The sequence below is a fragment of the Chiloscyllium plagiosum genome, chromosome 19 (assembly GCF_004010195.1).
Source record: "Chiloscyllium plagiosum isolate BGI_BamShark_2017 chromosome 19, ASM401019v2, whole genome shotgun sequence".
In the NCBI taxonomy this organism is placed as follows: Eukaryota; Metazoa; Chordata; class Chondrichthyes; order Orectolobiformes; family Hemiscylliidae; genus Chiloscyllium; species Chiloscyllium plagiosum.
Window position 1 is genome coordinate 15551439 of NC_057728.1, and position 19527 is coordinate 15570965.

General features: G+C 42.0%; 1 protein-coding gene across 27 annotated transcripts in view; it reads left to right on the top strand.

Moving 5' to 3' along the window:
- cadps2 (Ca++-dependent secretion activator 2) overlaps positions 1 to 19527 on the top strand; it is a 724760-nt gene that overhangs the window by 428969 nt on the left and 276264 nt on the right. For all 27 annotated transcript variants that reach the window (XM_043709173.1, XM_043709174.1, XM_043709162.1 and 24 more), the window contains exons 9-10: positions 18197 to 18263; positions 18464 to 18572. In XM_043709173.1, the coding sequence (XP_043565108.1) occupies positions 18197 to 18263; positions 18464 to 18572 (176 nt within the window). The remainder of the gene's footprint in view (positions 1 to 18196; positions 18264 to 18463; positions 18573 to 19527) is intronic.

Here is a 19527-nt window from a genome sequence, read left to right on the forward strand (position 1 = left end):
CAGTGACATATTGATTCCAGCTGAAATATCATATCTTTTTCAGTTTTACAATTGGCAGTAAATCCGAGACTTTGTTCCCAATGGCACAACCAAATCCATGGGCACAAGGGTCACTCTCAGTCTTTCCTAATCAGCAGTTTATGTATCCCCAGCTTGGTCTATCAACTGCCCCACCACAGAAAGGATATCAGACCTTCCAAACGAACCCGCAACAGGAAGGATATCAGACCTTCCAAAGGAACCCGCAACAGGAAGGATTTCAGACCTTCCAAAGGAACTTCCAGCAGAAAGGATTTCAGACCTTCCAAAGGAACTTCCAACAGAAAGGATTTCAGACCTTCCAAAGGAACTTCCAACAGGAAGGATTTCAGACCTTCCAAAGGAACCTGTAACAGGAAGGATTTTAGACCTTCCAAAGGAACCTCCAACATGGTCTTTGTTGCCAACAAGCCTCCAAAAAAAAAGCGAGAATACCAGGAAGTTTTCGTTTGCATTCACTGACCCTACCAAAACAAAATTTGGTTAATCATGAGTAGATTGTGTTCCAGTGGTTTGGATGTCCTGGAATGCTACAGTCACTTCATGAAGACATGGCTGCACAGTCTTCAGTGAGAGATGTCTTCAAAATCAGTAAGGTTTCAGAAAGGCTTAGTGATCATGCTCATGCTACTTTCAGTCCATTTGACAGTGGCTGTATGTGTCATCAAAAATCAGCTGTCTGCTGGTCTCAGTTTCAAATAATGACGAGATTAAGAACATTGATTGCCATAAATGAGTGAATGACCACCGTAAATGTATACGCTCAACAATTTGCAGATGACTGCATTGCCTTTGCTCACTTTCCTCTCGGTTTGCAAGTAACTCTCTATCTCTTCAATTCTACACACAATAAGTTATTTGAATGTTATCGAGTCATAAAGATGTACAGCATGGAAACAAATCCTTTGGTCCAACTCGTCCATGCCCAACAGATATCCCAAACTATTCTAGTCCCACTTGCTAGCACCCAGCCCATATACCCCCAAATATTTCTTATTCATATATTCATCCAGATGCCTTTTAAATGCTGTCATTGTACCAGCCTCCACCACTTCCTATGGCCGCTCATTCCATACACGTACCACCCTCTGCATGAAAATGTTGCCCCTTAGGTCTCTTTTATATCTTTCCCCTTTCACTCTAAACCTACACCCTCTAGTTCTGGACTCCCCACACGAGGGAAAGACCTTGTCTATTCACCCTCTCCATGCCCCTCATGATTTTATAAACCTCGATAAGGTCACCCCTCAGCCTTCGACGCACCAGGGAAAACAGACCCAGCCTATTCAGCTTCGCCCTATTGCTCAAATCCTCCAACCCTGGCAATATCCTTGTAAATCTTTTCTGAACCCTTTCAAGTTTCACAACATTATTCCGATGGGAAGGAGACCAGAATTGCACACAATATTCCAACAGTGGCTTAACCAATGTGCTGTACAGCCACAACATGACCTCGCAACTCCTGTACTCAATACTCTGACTGATAAAGGAAAGCATACCAAATGTCTTCTTCACTATCCTATCAACGCACGACTCTATTTTCAAAGATCTATGAACCTGCACTCCAAGGTCTATTTGTTCAGCAACACTCCCTAGGACCTTACCATTAAGTGTATAACTCCTGCTAAGATTTGCTTTCCCAAACTGCAACATCCTGCATTTATCTGAATTAAACTCCACCTGCCATTCCTCAGCCCATTGGCCCATCTGATCAAGATCCTGTTGTAATCTGAGGTAACCTTCCTAGCCATCCACTCCACCTCCAATTTTGGTGTTATCTGCAAACTTAGCAACTACACCTCCTATGTTCACATCCAAGTCATGATTTGGAGATGCCAGTGTTGGACTGGGATGTACAAAGTTAAAAATCACACAACTCCAGGTTTTGTCCAACAGGTTTAATCGGAAGCACTAGCTTTCGGAGCGCCGTTCCTTCATCAGGTGGGTTGTGGAGGACACATTTGTGCTTCCAATTAAATCTGTTGGACTATAACCTGGTGTTGTGTGATTTTTGACTTTGCACATCCAATTCAGTTATATAAATGATGAAGGGCAGTGGATCCAGCACCGATCCTTATGGCACTCCACTGGTCACAGGCCTCCAGTCTGAAAAACAACCCTCCACCACCACACTCTGTCTTCTACCTTTGAGCCAGTTCTGTATCCAAATGGCTAGTTTTCCCTGTATTCCATGAGATCTAACCTTGCTAATCAGTCTCCCATGGGGAGTCTTGTCGAACGCCTTACTGACGTCCATGTGGATCGCATCCACCGCTCTGCCCTCATCAATCCTCTTTGTTACTTTTTCAAAAAATTCAATCAAATTCATGAGACATGATTTCCCATGCACAAAACCATGTTGACTATCCCTAATCAGTCCTTGCCTTTCCAAATACATGTATATCCTGTCCCTCAGGATTCCCTCCAACAACTTGTCCACACCAATGTCAGGCTCACCGGTCTATAGTTCCCTAGCTTTTCCTTACCACCTATCTTAAATAGTGACACCACGTTAGCCAATCTCCAGTCTTCCAGCACCTCACCTGTGACTACCGATTATACAACTATCTCAGTATGAGGTCCAGCAATCACTTCTCTAGATTCCCACAGAGTTCTCGGGTACACCTGATCTGCTCCTGGGGATTTATCCGTTTTTGTGTTTCAAGATGTCCAGCAGTTCCTCCTCTGTAATATGGACATTTATCAAGATGTTACCATCTATTTCCAACAAAGCTCAAATGTCAGGCCACATCTGGCCAGCCAAGTAGTCACCTCCCGTATATACTGAAGGGAAGCCTCTGGAATATATTCAGCCCTCTGATACCTTGTCGACCACCACTGATGAAGAGCTCCAACACTGAATCAGCTGCATCAGCTCAGTCTTTGACAATCTGTGGCAGCCATTGTTTGACACCTAGGACCTCTGCAATTCAACATGCATCCTAGTCTGTGGACAGTTGTCCTGCTCTCCTGTTCTACAGTTGGACCTTGACTGTGTATCCACACCACATAAGGTTGTACCTGCCAGATTCAATGAGAGCACCATTGAACAATCACTATTATCCTTTCCAAAGCTAGGTTCAGAAACATTCAAGCAAAACCCTTAAAAAGCCCAATGTGATGGACTGGAGCCTGTGTCCGCATGGACGAGTACAATCATAAGGTCCTCATTATTTGAACTATCAAATGACCAAACTACCAGGAGAGGACTGAAGAAAACATATGAAGACACTCTGAAACTTTCCTTGAAGTATAGCAGCATTGACTTTGATAACTGGGAGAATGTTACTACCTGTCGTCCAAAATTGCACATCAAACTGCATCAGTTCTCTTCGTTCCTTTCATGGCGTGTGGGCAGCATAGAAACTGAGAAAACAGGAGCAGGAGTCAGCCATCTCGCCCTTTGAGACTGTTTTGCCTTTCAATATGCTCATGGCTAATCATCTCACTCAGTCTCCTGTTCCTGCTTTCTCCCATACCCCTTGATCCCCAAGAACTGTATTGCATTCCTCGAAAAAGTTCAATGTTTTGGCCTCATCTGCTCGCAGCATTCACAAGCTCACCACTCTCCAGGTGAGGAACTTCCTTATCTCAGTCCCAAGTGGCCTTCAGCGTATCCATAGACTGTGAGTCCTGGTTGTGGACTCCCAGTCATAGGGGATATCTTTCCTGTGTTTACCCTGGTCTAGTCCTGTTAGAATTTAATAGGTTTCTATGAGATTCCCTTTCTCATCCTTCTGAACGCCAGTGAATATAGTCATCTTCACACTCTTACTCTCACTCCATCTGCATATGTCAGTCCAGCCATCCCAGGAATCAGTTTAGTAAAACTTCATTGCATACCCCCACCCCCTAGCGGTATCATCCAAAGAATCAGGAGATGAGAACTGCATGCAATACACCAGGTGTGGTCTTACCAAGGCCTTGTATAATTGCAGCAAGACTTCCCTGCTCCCTTACTCAAATCCTTTTGCAATGAAGGCCAACAGACCATTTACCTTCTTTAACACCTGTTTCACCTGCATACTTTCAGCAACTGATGCACAAGGACACCAGGTCTTTGAGTACCTCTCCCTTTCCCAATTTATAGTCATTCAGATAATCGGCCTTCCTGATTTTACTACCAAAGTGGATAATCTTCTATTTATCCACAGTGTACTGCATTTGCTTACACATTCAACATATCCAAATTGCACTGACACATCTCTGCATCACTGGCAAGACCAGCATTTGTCACCCATTCATAATTGTCCTTGAACTGAAAGGCTTGGTAGGCCATTGCAGTTAGGAGTCAACCTATGGGTCATCTCATATCACATGTAGATCAGACCAGATAATGAAGGCAGATTCCCTTCCCTAAAGGGTATGATTGAAGCAGGTGGGTTTTATGCATTAATCAAGAATAGATATCATAGTCCTCATTCGTGAGGCTCATTTTGATTCCAGGTTTATATTTATAAAATGGAATTGAAATTCCACCAATTGCCTTGGTGGGATTTGAACTCATATTCCCAAAGCCTCAGGATTGCTAGCCTAATGAGTGTGCCATGTACCATAGTCTCCCCATGCTTTAGGTTTGACTGCCCTTAATGGTGAGGCAGGGCAAGGCAGAAATAAAAGAGATCCCGCTCATATCATCTAAAGTACAAACCCTGCACAAAACTTACTTGGCAACTGATCTCAGCCTGCAGTCTCAATGAAACATATGTTGAAGTACAGAGTATGATTTAATTAGCATGCTCAATAGTTTGCAAAGTATCCCACAGCAGTGAAAAAAACCCGCCACTGTACAATTGCGATGTTGGGACGGTTTTATTTCTGAGTGTCTGATCGAACCTGTGCACCTCAGTGCTATAATTGAGTCCCATTGGCAGAACTTACGGCAACATCATCAACGATCCTGACAAACTGAATCACATTCATTCAATTAGAAGGAGAGATTGAGACAGAAAAAAGGATTTCCATTCATGTGTTATTAATATTAATAATGTTAAAAATTGAACGTTTTAAAAAAAAAATGACAATCCCAATATCAAAGCAGTTTCAAACTTTCAGCAGAATATTTAAAAGCACTGATTATTTCATGGTCCTGAATGTTAAGCTCGATAAAGATACCTTAATCCTTTGTTCTCACAATATGGTGTGCCCTATTGTAAGGCACTAAATTACCGGGAGAGCTCCCTGATACTGCCAGCACAGACTCCCACTTCTCTGAGCCCTCACCTACACTGTACCCAAAGCCCCAAGAATGATATAAATGAGAGATCCTTCTGTGTGGCACTGCATACAGAACTTGCTCATTCCCAATGAATGCTGAAGAGGAGAGGCAGCTCCTACTGGGAATCTTGTTTCCAGTTCGGACATCTCCTTTACAGAGCCATCATCCCACATTTGCCTGTTTCACGGTCTTCGACAGGAGAATACTTGCAGGGAAACAGAAGTGCCCATTCCTTTCAAAGCTGGCATTTCAGGGCGGGCATTAGCTGATGTTTTCTAACATTCCAGTCTCCAATCCCCTTTGGACTCTGAGCAGATCATGCAATCTGTACTGGGAGCAGATGAAATATATTGATCATGCATCACGGTGCCAACAAGCTGTTGCAGTGGAGGACTCATCTGCAGCTGATGAATGGCTGTCAGAGTGATTGTGTCATTGTCTGAATAAAGTGGTGATTATATATTTAAGACCCCCCTTTTTGATTCAGTGTTTCGGGGTCGAGGGTGTCAATATAAGAATGTCACTTCTTTCCCCACAACATAACATTAAAAGAAGAAAGGTAGTACTGAGTTTTTTTTCCACAAAGATTATTCAATCATCTTTGATAATCTTGGTTTAACAGGTGTGCCAGCATGTAGGGAAAAAAACATGTAGCATTTTGCTGGAGTCTGAGCCAAGGGGTGACACCTCCGGCTCCTCTCATAGATGGATGTCTGGCTCCCCCTTGTGGATGTCAGAGAAATATAACTGCAATCCCTGCTGCCTTCGCCATGTGGGTCCGCATGGATATCATTGGAAGCAACCTAACTCATGTCTGCCATATGTTCATCTGGTGTCTTGGCCAAAGCACGTATCCGCATGGAGTCAAATGGTCTTTGCAAGAGTGAGTTGCAGAATTATTTGGGGGTGGGAATGGGGCAGGGGAGGGGCAGTTTGCTAATGGTGGATGAGGGAATGATATAAGCAATGAATCATTGAATGCATTAAAGGTTTCATCGAGAAAACAAATAAGATTGGACTGTAAGCTAAGATTTGATAACTGTGTTCTAGCTACATACTGATGTTGCAAAGAAAACAATCAAAGTGGTGGTAAAAATACAAGGACAGATGTGGATGCCTGCAGCGTTGCTCCACAGAAAGACTAATAACCTCATTTTTTGCTTCATTAGAAAATTGATGCAGATCAGTGAGAATGGGACAAAGTCTGGCAGCTTAGCTGATGCCACAAGGTGCTAGATTAAATATAGAAATGGATTCATTAACTTCCTGTGTGCCACTTGAATATATTAGGCCAAAAGGATTAGTACTTAAGCCATTGAGATTGACAGTCTGGTAAAATATCTTTTGACACCTTGGGTAAAATGTGGTTAATTTATTAATGTATCTGAGTACATCAGATCTATCAGACTTATATTAATGCTTATCGAAAAATGTACATAGTCGTCAAATATTACAAGATTTTTTTTTATGAACTGTGGCCCTGATCTAAATGTCACTTTTAGGAATGGACATTTTATTTGCATTAGACAGTGGAGAAGGAGTTTTAATGCTTTGTTCTTCTTTCCATATCTCTTACAAGCATCAAAAGGAAAACAGGAAAAAAAAATGTTAAACCCACAATGTCCTCTATATAGTTCACACAGAATGTTAGAAATGATTTTAGATGTGAACTTGCTGAACTTATCTATACAAAATAGAACCTTGAAAGTGGGAGCCAAGCTAATATGGCTCAGATAAAAGATTAACTGACATTATTAGTTCAACTTCACTTAATCAGAACAGTTTGCCCCTTCAGCATTCTTTGCTGCCTCTTTAGCTAGTTCAGCAACAATTGGAGTGAATTATCTTTATGTAGTAACAACCACTGGTCAATAGATGGCTCTTTATCCTTTCTTTAAGTTGGTACCTGAATATGGAGAAGTTGTATCCAAGGCTTCACTTTAGCTCTAGGGTGGGAGCGCTTTCGGGAGTACAGCAGACCCATCCATCACTTTGTGCTGAAATCGTTTCTTTGCACAAATCAAAGAACAGGTTGAGTTCTCGACAGAGGGACTCTCACCTTGGATTCTTGGGCAAATTTGTAAGCTGTGTTTTGAATTCATGTTCGTCGTGCTCTGGGACTAGGAGAAAGTGAGGACTGCAGATGCTGGGGATCAGAGTCAAAAGGTATGGTGCTGGAAAAGCACAGCAGGTCAGGCAGTATCTGAGGAGCAGGAGAGTTGTCGTTTACGGCATAAGCCCTTCCAAAACGTCAACTCTCCTGCTCCTTGGATGCTGCCTGACCTGCTGTGCTTTTCCAGCAACACACTTTTATGCTCTGGGACTAACCAGCCCAAACGAAGGACAGTAATCATCAGAGTCATCCGATAATTCCAAATCAGAAAGCAGCAGTGCCATTTTCTGAGCTAGCTCTTATGGTGCTGGCGCTTAAAAGTATGTGATGATTGGAACTCATTTTGAATGCATGTGACAGGATGAGTTGGCATTGTAGCTGGCTGGGAAACCTTTGAATGGGCCGCAAGAAAAGTGGCTTCAGGTATTGACACCGCATGTGGCACAGCGAGAGGTGAATTTGATCAGTTCTCAGTGCATACCTTCCTGCTTTACCAGCCTCTAACTGATTTCAAACCATTGCTAAACTGCAGAGCCTGTGTCCAAATGTTGACTCAATATTATGGATATACTATCCTTTTTTGTTTGTTTTCTTTTTAATGCCTTCTGAGTCAGAAAGTTGTGGGTTCAATCTTCACTCCAGGGACTGGAGTACAAAATTGCAGGCTGGCACGAAAGCTATATTCAAGGTGTTGTCCTTTAGAGGAGACATTATATCTGAGTCCCAATAGGCTTCTCAGGTGTATGTTTAAAACAAGTCACGGTGCCATTTTAAAGCTGGGCAGATGAGTTCCATTTACTGTTCTTGACTAACATCTATCCCTTAAAAATGTGTTGCTGTAAAAGCGCAGCAGGTCAAGCAGCACAAAGGAGAAGGAGAATCGACGTTTCAGGCATAAGCCCTTCTTCAGGAATGAGGAGGGTGTGCCAAGCAGGCTAAGATAAAAGGTAGGGAGGAGGGACTTGGGGGAGGAGCGTTGGGAATACAATAGGTGGAAGGAGGTTAAGGTGAGGGTGATAGGCCGGAGAGGGGGTGGGGGTCCAAGGACCTGCATGTCCTTGGTGGAGTGGGAGGGGGGGTTAAAGTGTTCAGCCACGGGGCGGTTGTGTTGGTTGGTGCGGGTGTCCCAGAGGTGTTTTCTGAAACGTTCCGCAAGTAGGCGGCCTGTCTCCCCAATGTATAGGAGGCCACATTGGGTGCAAGCAGATGCAGTAAATGATGTGTGTGGAGGTACAGGTGAATTTCTGACGGATATGGAAGGATCCCTTGGGGCCTTGGAGGGAAGTGAGGGGGGAGGTGTGGGCGCAAGTTTTGCATTTCTTGCAATTGCAGGGGAAGATGCCGGGAGTGGAGGTTGGGTCGGTGGGGGGTGTGGATCTGACAAGGGAGTCGCGGAGGGAGTGGTCTTTCCGGAACGCTGATAGGGGTGGGAAGGGAAATATATCCTTGGTGGTGGGGTCTGTTTGGAGGCTCCTTTGATGCTGCCTGACCTGCTGCACTTTTCCAGCAACACATTTTTAAGCTCTGATCTCCAGCATCTGAAGTCCTTACTTTCTCCGAACATCTGTCCCTTGAGCAACGTCACTGAAACGTTTACTTTGAGTGTTTGTCAAATATTGCAATGGCCAAATTAGCTGTGGTGTTACCTTCATCATAATGTTGATAATATCCTGAGATAATGGAAGTTATTTGAGAAATTTGCTTTGATTTTGGTGAACCTTTCTGTTTATTGAGGCAAGGATTGTCAGAGCTGGCAAAAGGAATATATTTTGGTCATGTGTGTGAATATATTTTGGTCATGTGCGTGAATATCACTGAATTCTTGGGTCCAGTGGAGCACTCTTACATGCACAAAGTCCTCACTTAAAGTTGTGGCTGCCTTCCTGAAATTCTTAAAGTGAAGCAGCATTTACGTTAATCCTGGTTTCCTAAAGGAATCAATGTTAAAGCTCACATTACATTCTGCAGGACGTTCCTTTTCAGAGAAAAAGCATTATACCCAGTAAGTTGAAATACTTTACATCGCTAAATTCCTTTATTGTTAAATGGAATAAATGTGGCATTGCAGATAGCCAGCTTCACCTGAATCTCTCACACACCGTTTCCAGTATTCGAAGTCCTGCTTCATTCATTCCGCTTTCTCTGTCCCGGTCCAAGGTCACTGAGGCTTCTATTTTTCTGTACACCAGTTCAGAAAACTGAGAGAGAGAGTGTCACCACCCAGTCATGGCTACGTTTGGAGTTGACCCCACAATGCTTGTCATTTAGTCTTTGTATAAAGTTGGGGATAAGACAGCGATGTGACAGTGATAGACAGTGACTAGCCCCATTGACTAGCCCCAATGTTAAAGTGTAACAACATTAATCGGAGTGACTGTAAATGAGGATTTACTGTATTAAAACCTACTTTATTCTCCTGATCAACCTGACTTGGACACACCCTAAGTGATCTTTGAATATCTTCAGCCTGAGTTGGAGTTACTTGATATTTGTCATTAGCGGATGCTAACTTTGGCTCCTATAATTGACAAAAAAAACTCAACCTTCAGTGGCTCTTTAAAGCACCAAGCTGTTATGAGATTTTTGACATTTTCCTACAATATTTATGTCTAAACAGATTTGTTTGCACCTTTGACAATTAGTTTTGAAGAATACAACACTTCATGATGCTTAATATCAGGACTGAGCGTTCTCACCCAGATTTTCTCAAAATATTAGATTCCAACTCATAAAGCCAGCAGAGAAATTGGACTTCGATTTGGGTTACATTGTAGCTCAGATGCAGATCTAATTGAAAAACAGTGCCAAATCTTCACCCTGTTAGTTTGCTGATTTTTTTTTAAAATGGTGACTCTCAATTGCTAATTGTTTCAGTTGAAGTTAAATGTGTGCAGTTGGAGAGTATTGATTAGATGGTATTTACAGAATGTTAGCACCACAAGGGCTGAAGTGCTCTATTTCCCCTCTTCAACCCCATTTTAATTAAGTCCCTTCTTTTTTTCCTACTATCCCTTTTTTTTGTTGTTGTTGTTGCACTGCCCTAGTGGAGAGTATTTAGTTGTTTTCATTAGTTAATCAGATGGTGATATTCAAAACAAAAGCGCACATAAAGAGAGACTTATTGACACAAGAAGTGGATGGAGTCAGGAGATTTTTACCTGCAATGTTTTATTCTGCAAGTAACAAGTAAAGCTTGGCCATTGAATACAATTGTGTATATATAGATTTTGGTTGAAACTTGTTTAAAAAATAATTGAGGTGATTATTTAACAGTTGATGTGCACACTGAATGCTCGAGTTTACTGTAGAAGGCGGTTGCAACTATTGCAATTTAAACTCCCCCACCCCCACCCCACCTTCTTGTTGAAAAAGCTCTTCCTCAAGGCCTTTTCTGAATATTGGATGATAACTCAATTATTTTGAGGATTATTCACTCAGTCTCCTGGTTGTGTTAATGTTTAGACATTATTTTGTCGCGCTGTTTTTTTTTTTATTTCCATCTACTGCTGCATGAAGATGAAAATGACTTACTTTTGCAGTAGCAAAATAAAAGAAGGAATGTAGTATTCGGACAGCTCCTTTCACAGGCTGTGCACTGAGGACTGAGAGTGCCTCTGGGTGTTTGGTTCCCATTGGCTCGAACACTGAATGCTGCGATGCCCAGAGCCATCCTGTATTGTTATCAGCTAAATGGGATCATGAGAGTCTGAAAGGTGTTTGAGAATGAACTGAAAATCATTTTCACAAGTGGATGATTACTTTTGCCAGCTGTTAACTGAACTTGATCAGAATGTCCTAGATTTCTCAGACTGCATAAATTGCTCTTTGGACCTTGACATGGTATTTTCTTTATAAGAAGAAGCTCTTACAGAGAGAAGTAGCTATGTGTATTGATTTCCCTATATATTGATTTTCAGCATGTTTGTCTTTCATTATTTGAACATCTGAAACTTTGTACAAACAATGAGCTCGTAATTCAAGCTAGATTGGTGCATTTCTGAGGAAGAAAAGGCCAGCTCCCATATAGATCTGCAAGGAAAACCACATTCTCTTCTTTGCAATGCATTCATTTAACTACTAATGGAAAAAAATGTATTTCGTGCTTCCAACAATAATAATTTTTTTCCCATGAATTTCGCCATAGCCCATCTCAATGTTGATTGGTCTGTCTGAGATCAGCCTTCTGTAATGGTTCCCAAACCATGGGGCTCAAAAAAAGGCAGAACTCTCCAACCTACTTCATTTAAATGGGGAAAGTAGAAAAGAGATTACATTTCTGAATAAAAGCCGAAAGAACTGTATGCGCTGTGATTCAGAAATGAGAACAGAAATACCTGGACGAGCTCAGCAGGTCTGGCAGCACATGCGGAGAGAAATCAGAGTTGACGTTTCGTTTTGAGTGACCCTTCCTCAGAACATTTCTGAATCTCATTACACTGTCTCCAAATGTCTTAAACCCCCTTCGGTGTTAAAGCATGGTCAGTGGTGGACTGCGGTCACTTTGTAGAGGTAAAAACAATGACTGCAGATGCTGGAAACCAGATTCTGGATCAGTGGTGCTGGAAGAGCACAGCAATTCAGGCAGCATCCGAGGACAGGCAAAATCGAAGTTTTGGGCAAAAGCCTGTCCTCGGATGCTGCCTGAATTGCTGTGCTCTTCCAGCACCACTGATCCAGAATGCGGTCACTTTGTAATGGTGACTGATATCAGTAGTAAATGCGACAGGCCCTGCAAATGTTTAATGCTAGACAATTATGTTTAAATGACATTGGTTGAAAGATCAATGTTGATTAGGAGACCATCGAGAATAACCCCTATTCTTCTTCAATTGATAAGTGAGATCTTTTGTACTTGTGGGTCATGGCCTCTGTTTTAATGTCCCCTTCCAAAAGATGGCATCTCTGACAGTGCAGCATTTCATCAGACAGAGAGCTGAGGGGGACAAATTAAGTCACAGCTGACACATTTTAGGATTTGAATTTTATTTGCAAAATTATTTTAAGGTGTATAGAATCTCTGTTTTATTTTGTCAAGGTGTGGATAGTAATACATTCCATTAAATATTCGGAGGGGGAGAGAGAGAGAAAGAGAGAGAGAGAGACCAATGGTGCATTTGCTTCCTTTCAGAGGAGTTGTGGTGAGGAAGGAAGTGACTTGCTCTCCCTTTCACCTCCTGCAATCGCTACAACCATCAGGTAATGTAGGGTGGGCTGGAAGAAGGAACAGGGCAAAGGAATCCTCCATGAATGGCAAGTCGTTAGGAAGCTCATAGGAACAAAGGGATCTTGGGTTGCTTGTCCACAGGTCCCCGAGGTGGCAGGACAGGTTAATAGGGTTGTTAGGAGAGCATTTAGTGACACTTGCATTTATCAATCATGGCATAGATTATGCGAACAGAAAGATCATGTTGAAGTTGCATGGAACTTTGGTTATGCCACAGCTGGAATACTGTGTGCAGTTCTATAGGAAGGATGTGATTGCACTGGAAGCGGGTATAGAGGAGGTTGCCCAGGATGTTGCCTGGGAAGAGTATTTCAGCCGAGGAGAGAGAGGCTGGATAGGCTCAGGTTCTTTTCTGCTGTGCAAAGAAGGTTGAAGGGGAACCTGATAGAGGAGTATGTAACTACGAGGACCATGGACAGGGTGAATAGAAAGCTGCTGTTCCCCTTAGCTGAAGGGTCAATAACAAGGAGGCATAAGTGAAAGGCAGGTGTTTAGGGGGCCTTGAGGAAGAGCTTTTTCAGCAAGAAGATGGGGTGGGGTTGGGGGAGTTTAGATTGCAATTGTTGAAGCAGGAAGCCTCACAATCTTTAAGAAGTACTTGGATGAACAATTGCCTAGTGCGGGAACGAGAGTCGAGTGGTCGGTGATAGTTTATTTTTGGCAGTATATACTGGATGGGCCAAAGGGCCTTTTCCGTGTTTATAATTCTATTCTGTGAATCTACTGGCAGGATTCCCAGCACCAAACGGCAGCCTGCCTATGAAGCAGAGGAAATCGCGTCAGTGTTGCAGTCACACTGCACCACCAGAATGCTTTGGCCACCAGAACTCAAAGGGAGTGGGAAAGCCTTTGGCCTCAGCCAAGAGAGAATCCTGCGATGAGTATGTCATGAAGGGAGAGGAACCAGAGGGAGAATGAGACATTTCAACAAACCTTCACTTCGTCCTCATAATCTGGTCCCTTGCCATTGCTGCCTCACAGACTACCAATATTATTCAATGGCTAGATCTGGAGAGTGACACAGAGAAATATCCAATGGAAGATTGAACTCCAATTCCCCACCAGCATTTGCCTGCAGAGGCAGGGAAGGAGGGGCTAATGGTGGTAACCTTGTGAGCAGTTAGAGAGAAACTTAAGTTGGTGCCAGGAATGAGCGCAATAAGAGTGTAACTAGGAGTGAATCCTCATTGGAGGGTTGGATTGATAATCATCCTGAAGGGGTGAATGTTGAAGAGTGCTATTGTTTTACTTAACTGACAGGTTGTGGTGCCGCTAGCAGGCATTTCTTTTCCATAGTTAATTGCCCTTGAGAATTGTGTTGGTTTACTGTGTTCTTGAACCTATAGGGTGTAGGTTCACCAACAATGCTATCAGAAAGGGAGTTCCAGGACTTTGACCCAATGATATTGAAGGATGGCTTTATGTTTTCAAGTAGGAATGTGAGTGGCTTAATGCAGAGTTAGATGTGGTGTTGGTCCTGTCCATCTGTTCCCCTTACTCTTGGAGATGATAGAGGTTGCTGGTCCAAAAGGAGCCACTGAAGGAGCCTTGTTGAGTTGTTGCCGTGAATCTTGATGATGGTACACACAGGCTGCCCCTCTGTGAATTTTTGCAAAGCTGTCTGTTTGATTGGCACCTTATTGGCATTTGTGTCCTCCACCATGATAATAGCAGCAATGTGATGCACTACAGAAGTGCACTAAGGTCCGCTCAGCAGTACCTTCCAAACCCACAACTACTTCCATCCAGAGAGATAGGGCAGCAGATCCATGTGAACACCACCACCTGCAAGTTTCTCTTCAAGCCACTGACCAACCTGACTTAGAAATACATCACCATTGCTTCACTATCGCTTGGTCAAAATCTTGGAACTCCTTCCCTAATGACATTGTGGGTCCAGTTACAGCAAATAGACTGCAGCAGTTCAAGAAGGCAGCTCACCACCACTTTTTCAATTGCAATTAGAGATGAACAATAAATGCTGATCCAGCCAGTGATGACAACATCCCATGAATGAATAAAACAAAATGTGTGCTTCTAGTTCAATTTTTCTAATCTCTAGGATTTTAAACCAAAGCCTACACAAATTATTACATACATAACATATTCTCCGAGTCCACTTTGCTGAAAAATTTTCTTCTTCCTTTAACTTGATTTGTATTACTTTAGAAGACCTTCAACTATAAATTGCAAATTTTTACAGCAAAGGAACATTTTATTTAAGTACGAACAAAGCTGCCACTTGTGGTATCTCTCTCATCTGTAATCTTTGTGATTTTGCTATAGTTTGCATTTCCATCATGTTGCAGTGGCCTGAGTGATTCCAGTAAAGCTCCCCTTGGTTAGTGTAAAAATGTGAGGCGGAATGTGATCTCTAGGATTATCTTGTGATGTTGATAGTAAATTTGTTAATCCTGGTGCTGTAACACTGAGAACCATGTTGAACCCAGCTTTCTGACTGTGTGTTAATTTCTTTGTTAGCTAATCCTGTGCTAAATAAGCAGATTACAGGTTTAAGGTAGACTGCCATTTGGACATCTGAGACCAGCTGCCTTAATAGGGATTGATAAACAAAGGGTAGCTGTAATACAGCATTTTGTGAAGTACACCTGTTTAATGAGGCTGTTATGCCTCCTCTCTATGAGAGAGTTCTGGGGAGATATCTGGTTCTTCTGGCAACCAGAATGATCAACTCTTCAAGAGCTTTAAAAGCAATGTTATGCAAAGTAACCTTGAGGCATGGCACCCAATATTTATATGTCCAATATATATATAAGGGGAAAACAAAAGATGGTCATATTATGTGACAGAATGTCAAGATTCATTTATGTAATGACTGTCGTCCATGATCTGCAACTCCAGATGATTAGCAGAATTACTGGAGCAAGTAACATCTTTACTTGGCTACTTTCCAGAACAAATATAATCCAGTTTAAAGTGAAGAAAAAAAAATAACCATTCTGTATTTTTCCACACATGCTGATTTTATGGTAATCTGATTTATCTCTTTGTACATCTCCATCTGACTGTACAGTTGTCTCATTTACGCAGCTCATTAACCAATATTTATGTATTTTTTAAAATCTCAGATTTTGCATGTAACATTGCTTTTCATAAAACCGAAAGTCTTTCTGACAAGACTTGTCTTTCCCAATTCCGTGAATACATTCAAACACTGGTAGATATCACATGTCAGCCGAGTCAATGTGTCTTACTGAGAGGGCTGCTATTCAATCCTGGTTGGGAGTGGACTAAAATCTAGCCAGAATGATAATGTATTATTGGAATGATTGATATCAGATCAGTCGCGTAATTATCCACAGACTGAACTGTCGGTTTGGACTTGTGTAAGGAGGTAGACTAATAGGAGCAGACAAATGTCTATGAGTTAAGTTTAAAGTGATATTGAATAGGAGAACACAATTTCTTTGTAAAATGCTGGCTTAAAATTCTTAACTATGCTAACCCATACACATTGCAAGGGAGATGTGACAGTGCCTGTGGAAAATGTTGTTGATATTTTGCTTGGTGTGGACATTGGATTTCACTGCTTTGTTGGTCACCCTGCCAAGTCTTTTTGAATCAAAAATGCTATAAACATGGCATTCTATGTTTGTCCTACTTACATTATTCTTAGTACTATTGTCACATATATGTAGTTTTAATATTATTATCTATTTTGTAGAAAAAGTGAATATGGCTTCAAAATGCATCTACACAGTCTTACAAAATGGCTCCCAGGAGTCACATGATTAACCTTGGTCCAAGCGTGGACAAGAGCTAAATTAAAGAGGATTGAGTCCCTGCCCTTCACTTCAAAGCATTACATCGGTTCTGACATAATATGATAGTTCCATTCTCGTGCGATCTCACGTTATAAGAAAATCACTCAATAGCAGCACCTTTTAAACTAATGGGGCTGGAATCACATTATAGCCAATACAGGGAAGGAAAGTTTGTGTTTGACAAATAACGGTCTAAATTCTTCAATCTCGTTAAAGCCAATTTGAAGGAACACGTGTTATAGTAGAACCAACTGTATTTGATTGAGTTTGGCATCAAGAAGCCCTATCAAAAGTTATAGGGAGAGGTTAGACAAGCCACAACGTTTTTGTTCAGAGTGTAGGAGTACCTTTATAGAAGTGTATAAGGCCATGAGAGGCATAAATATGGTGAATGTATTCAGTCTTTTTCCCAGGATTGGGTAATCAAGGATGCAAGGGCATCAGTTTAAGATTAGAGGGGTAAGAATAAAAGGAAACGTGAGGGGTAGGTGTTTTACACAGAGGGTGGTACACATATGGAATGAGCTGCCAGCAGTAGTAGTTGAGCACTTTAACTGCATTTAAAAAGCATTTGGACAAGTATGTGGAGAGGAAAGGTTTAGAACGATACCGGCCAAGTGCAGTTAAATTGGGTTGCCATGGACAAACATTTTGGTCAGCATGGACCAGTTTGGGCCAAAGAGTCTGTCTCCATGCTGTAGGACTCTATGACCTCTGAATCTAAAACTAAAATCAGTGGAGTCAAGGAAAGGTCTGTCCACGGTTTGGAGTCATACATTAGCAGACGAGAAGTTCATTGTAGTTATTGGCGATCAGTCATCTCAGCACTAGGATATCAGTACAGAAGTTCCCCAAGGAAGTTTCCTAGGCTCAGTCATTTTCAGTTGTTTCATCAATGACCTCTCCATTTTAAAATTAGAAGTGGGGATGTTTGCTAAATATAGCATCTCTCTCAATTCCTCATACTGAGGCAGCCATTGTTGATATGCAGCAAGACCTGTATAACGTTCAAGCCTCAGCTAATAAATGCCAAGTAAGATTCACACCACACCTGTGTGTGGGATGCAGGTGGAGGTGTGTGTGTGTGTGTGATGCGTGTGTGTGTGATGCGTGTGTGTGTGTGTGTGATGCGTGTGCGTGGTGAGTGTGCGTGCGTGTGATCAATGAAACAATAATATTAAACAACAGAGAATGGAACCATCACCCCTTGATAATAAATAGCCTCACTGAATCACTCAGTGTCAATATCCCAGGAATTGCTAATGATCAGATATTGATCGACAGGTTAGAGGCTAGGAATTCGGTAGTGAGGAACCTACCTCCAGGTACCCCTGTCCACCATCTACAAGACATAAGTCAGGAGTGTGATGGAATACTGTGACACTATTCAGGACAATGCAGCCTGTTTCATTGATCACACGCATCACACGCACACGCATCACGCACACACACGCATCACGCACACACACGCATCACACACACACCTCCACCTGCATCCCACACACAGGCATATCTCTATCTACATGTACCCCATTCCCCCAGACTTGACCACATCTACACACACTCAGCAGCATCTCTAATCTACACACTCCCCCACACATCACAACACACTCCTACTCATCTGACACCTGCCATTCTCCTACACACGCCTGCACACATCACTACGTGCTCCCATCTCCATACACCCCACACCCTGAACATACTTGGCTTATTGAAAACCATCTCTTGTTTCCCTTCCTGAAAAACTTCTGAATGTATGCCGTGCTGGATATTGTTGTTGCCTACTTGTTGTCTGAAATCTTGTTTCTTGGCTACAGATACCTGTATGCACTTGGGCAGAAGGTTTGGAAGAGATGGAAGAAGCGCTATTTCGTCCTGGTTCAGGTTAGTGAGTGATCTATTCGAGTTCATTTTTCATTTCTTCTTATTTTGCCTTGGGATGATGGGTATAAATGACATAAACATATTTATTCCAAGGAGGTGTATTTGTGTATGGCAAGTTTTGCATTGTACTTAACTGCAGTTACCTGGGGCTCCAGTTAAATATGCCCACCCAGCTAACTCGATCATGCCTGTTGTTTCAGGTTAGCCAATACACATTTGCTATGTGTAGTTACAGAGAAAAGAAATCTGAACCTCAGGAATTAATGCAACTGGAAGGATACACAGTGGACTACACAGAGCACCAGCCAGGTAGTATACTGTCAGAGAGAAAACAATTGATTGTTTTGTGCTCACAGATCAGAATGTTTTAATCAGATAGCAGAAAGGGTGGAATATATTGAAGAGTTGACTTTCTAATGTGATTTTATTTTTTGGTGTAAGAAGAATGTAGATTGCAGTCGAAGTCTGCAATTTCTGTGTCAAAATGTATATATTTGCTCTCCGCAGCACATTTTGTGTGGTGTTCCTGATTTTGGATTGGTTCCGTCCTGCACATCACAATAAATCAATGTAACTAACGTGTGTCTTGTGGTGTTTCAAGTGAAGTACGTCCTTTTTGTTTTCAACTGTTTCAAAAGCCAACACAGCAGAGCCACAAGTGGGTTACACTGGTGGCCTAGCTGTCTCAATTGATTGAACAGTTCCTTTCTTTGCTGTGTGATTCTGTGAAAAATAAAGATTTTCAGTGTCAAGCTTTACCCCACCAAATCCTCACTGCTTATCCGTGAAAAGCACTCCGGCTGATATATAAAAAGACCTATCCTGCACAAATTATGTTGCTAAGATTTTTTGCAACATTTAAGGACTGAAAATGTTTATCCGTTTCTCAAAAGTAATCATAAATATTCAATTAATTAAATTGAAGGAGAGCAAACTTCTGCGTGGGATGTGTGTGGAGGCGTAGGTATAATTATGTGGAGAAATTTTGGGTGCACTCTCAAAGTCAGAGCAAGTCCAAGATACAATTCAACAATTCAAGCGGAATAGTAAGGTGTCTATCCAAATACATGTATACAGGTTTTGGGTCAAGTCTTGACAAAGTACAAGTCTGATTATACTTGAAGTGCTACGTTCAGCTTTTTGGATAATGCATTACAAAATGTTCTAGAATTGGGAAGGGTTACAGACCAGATCCTAGGTCTAAAGGAATCAGTATCAAGGAAAGCCAAGAGAAGTTTCAAGTTTCAGGAAGGAAGTTGATTCG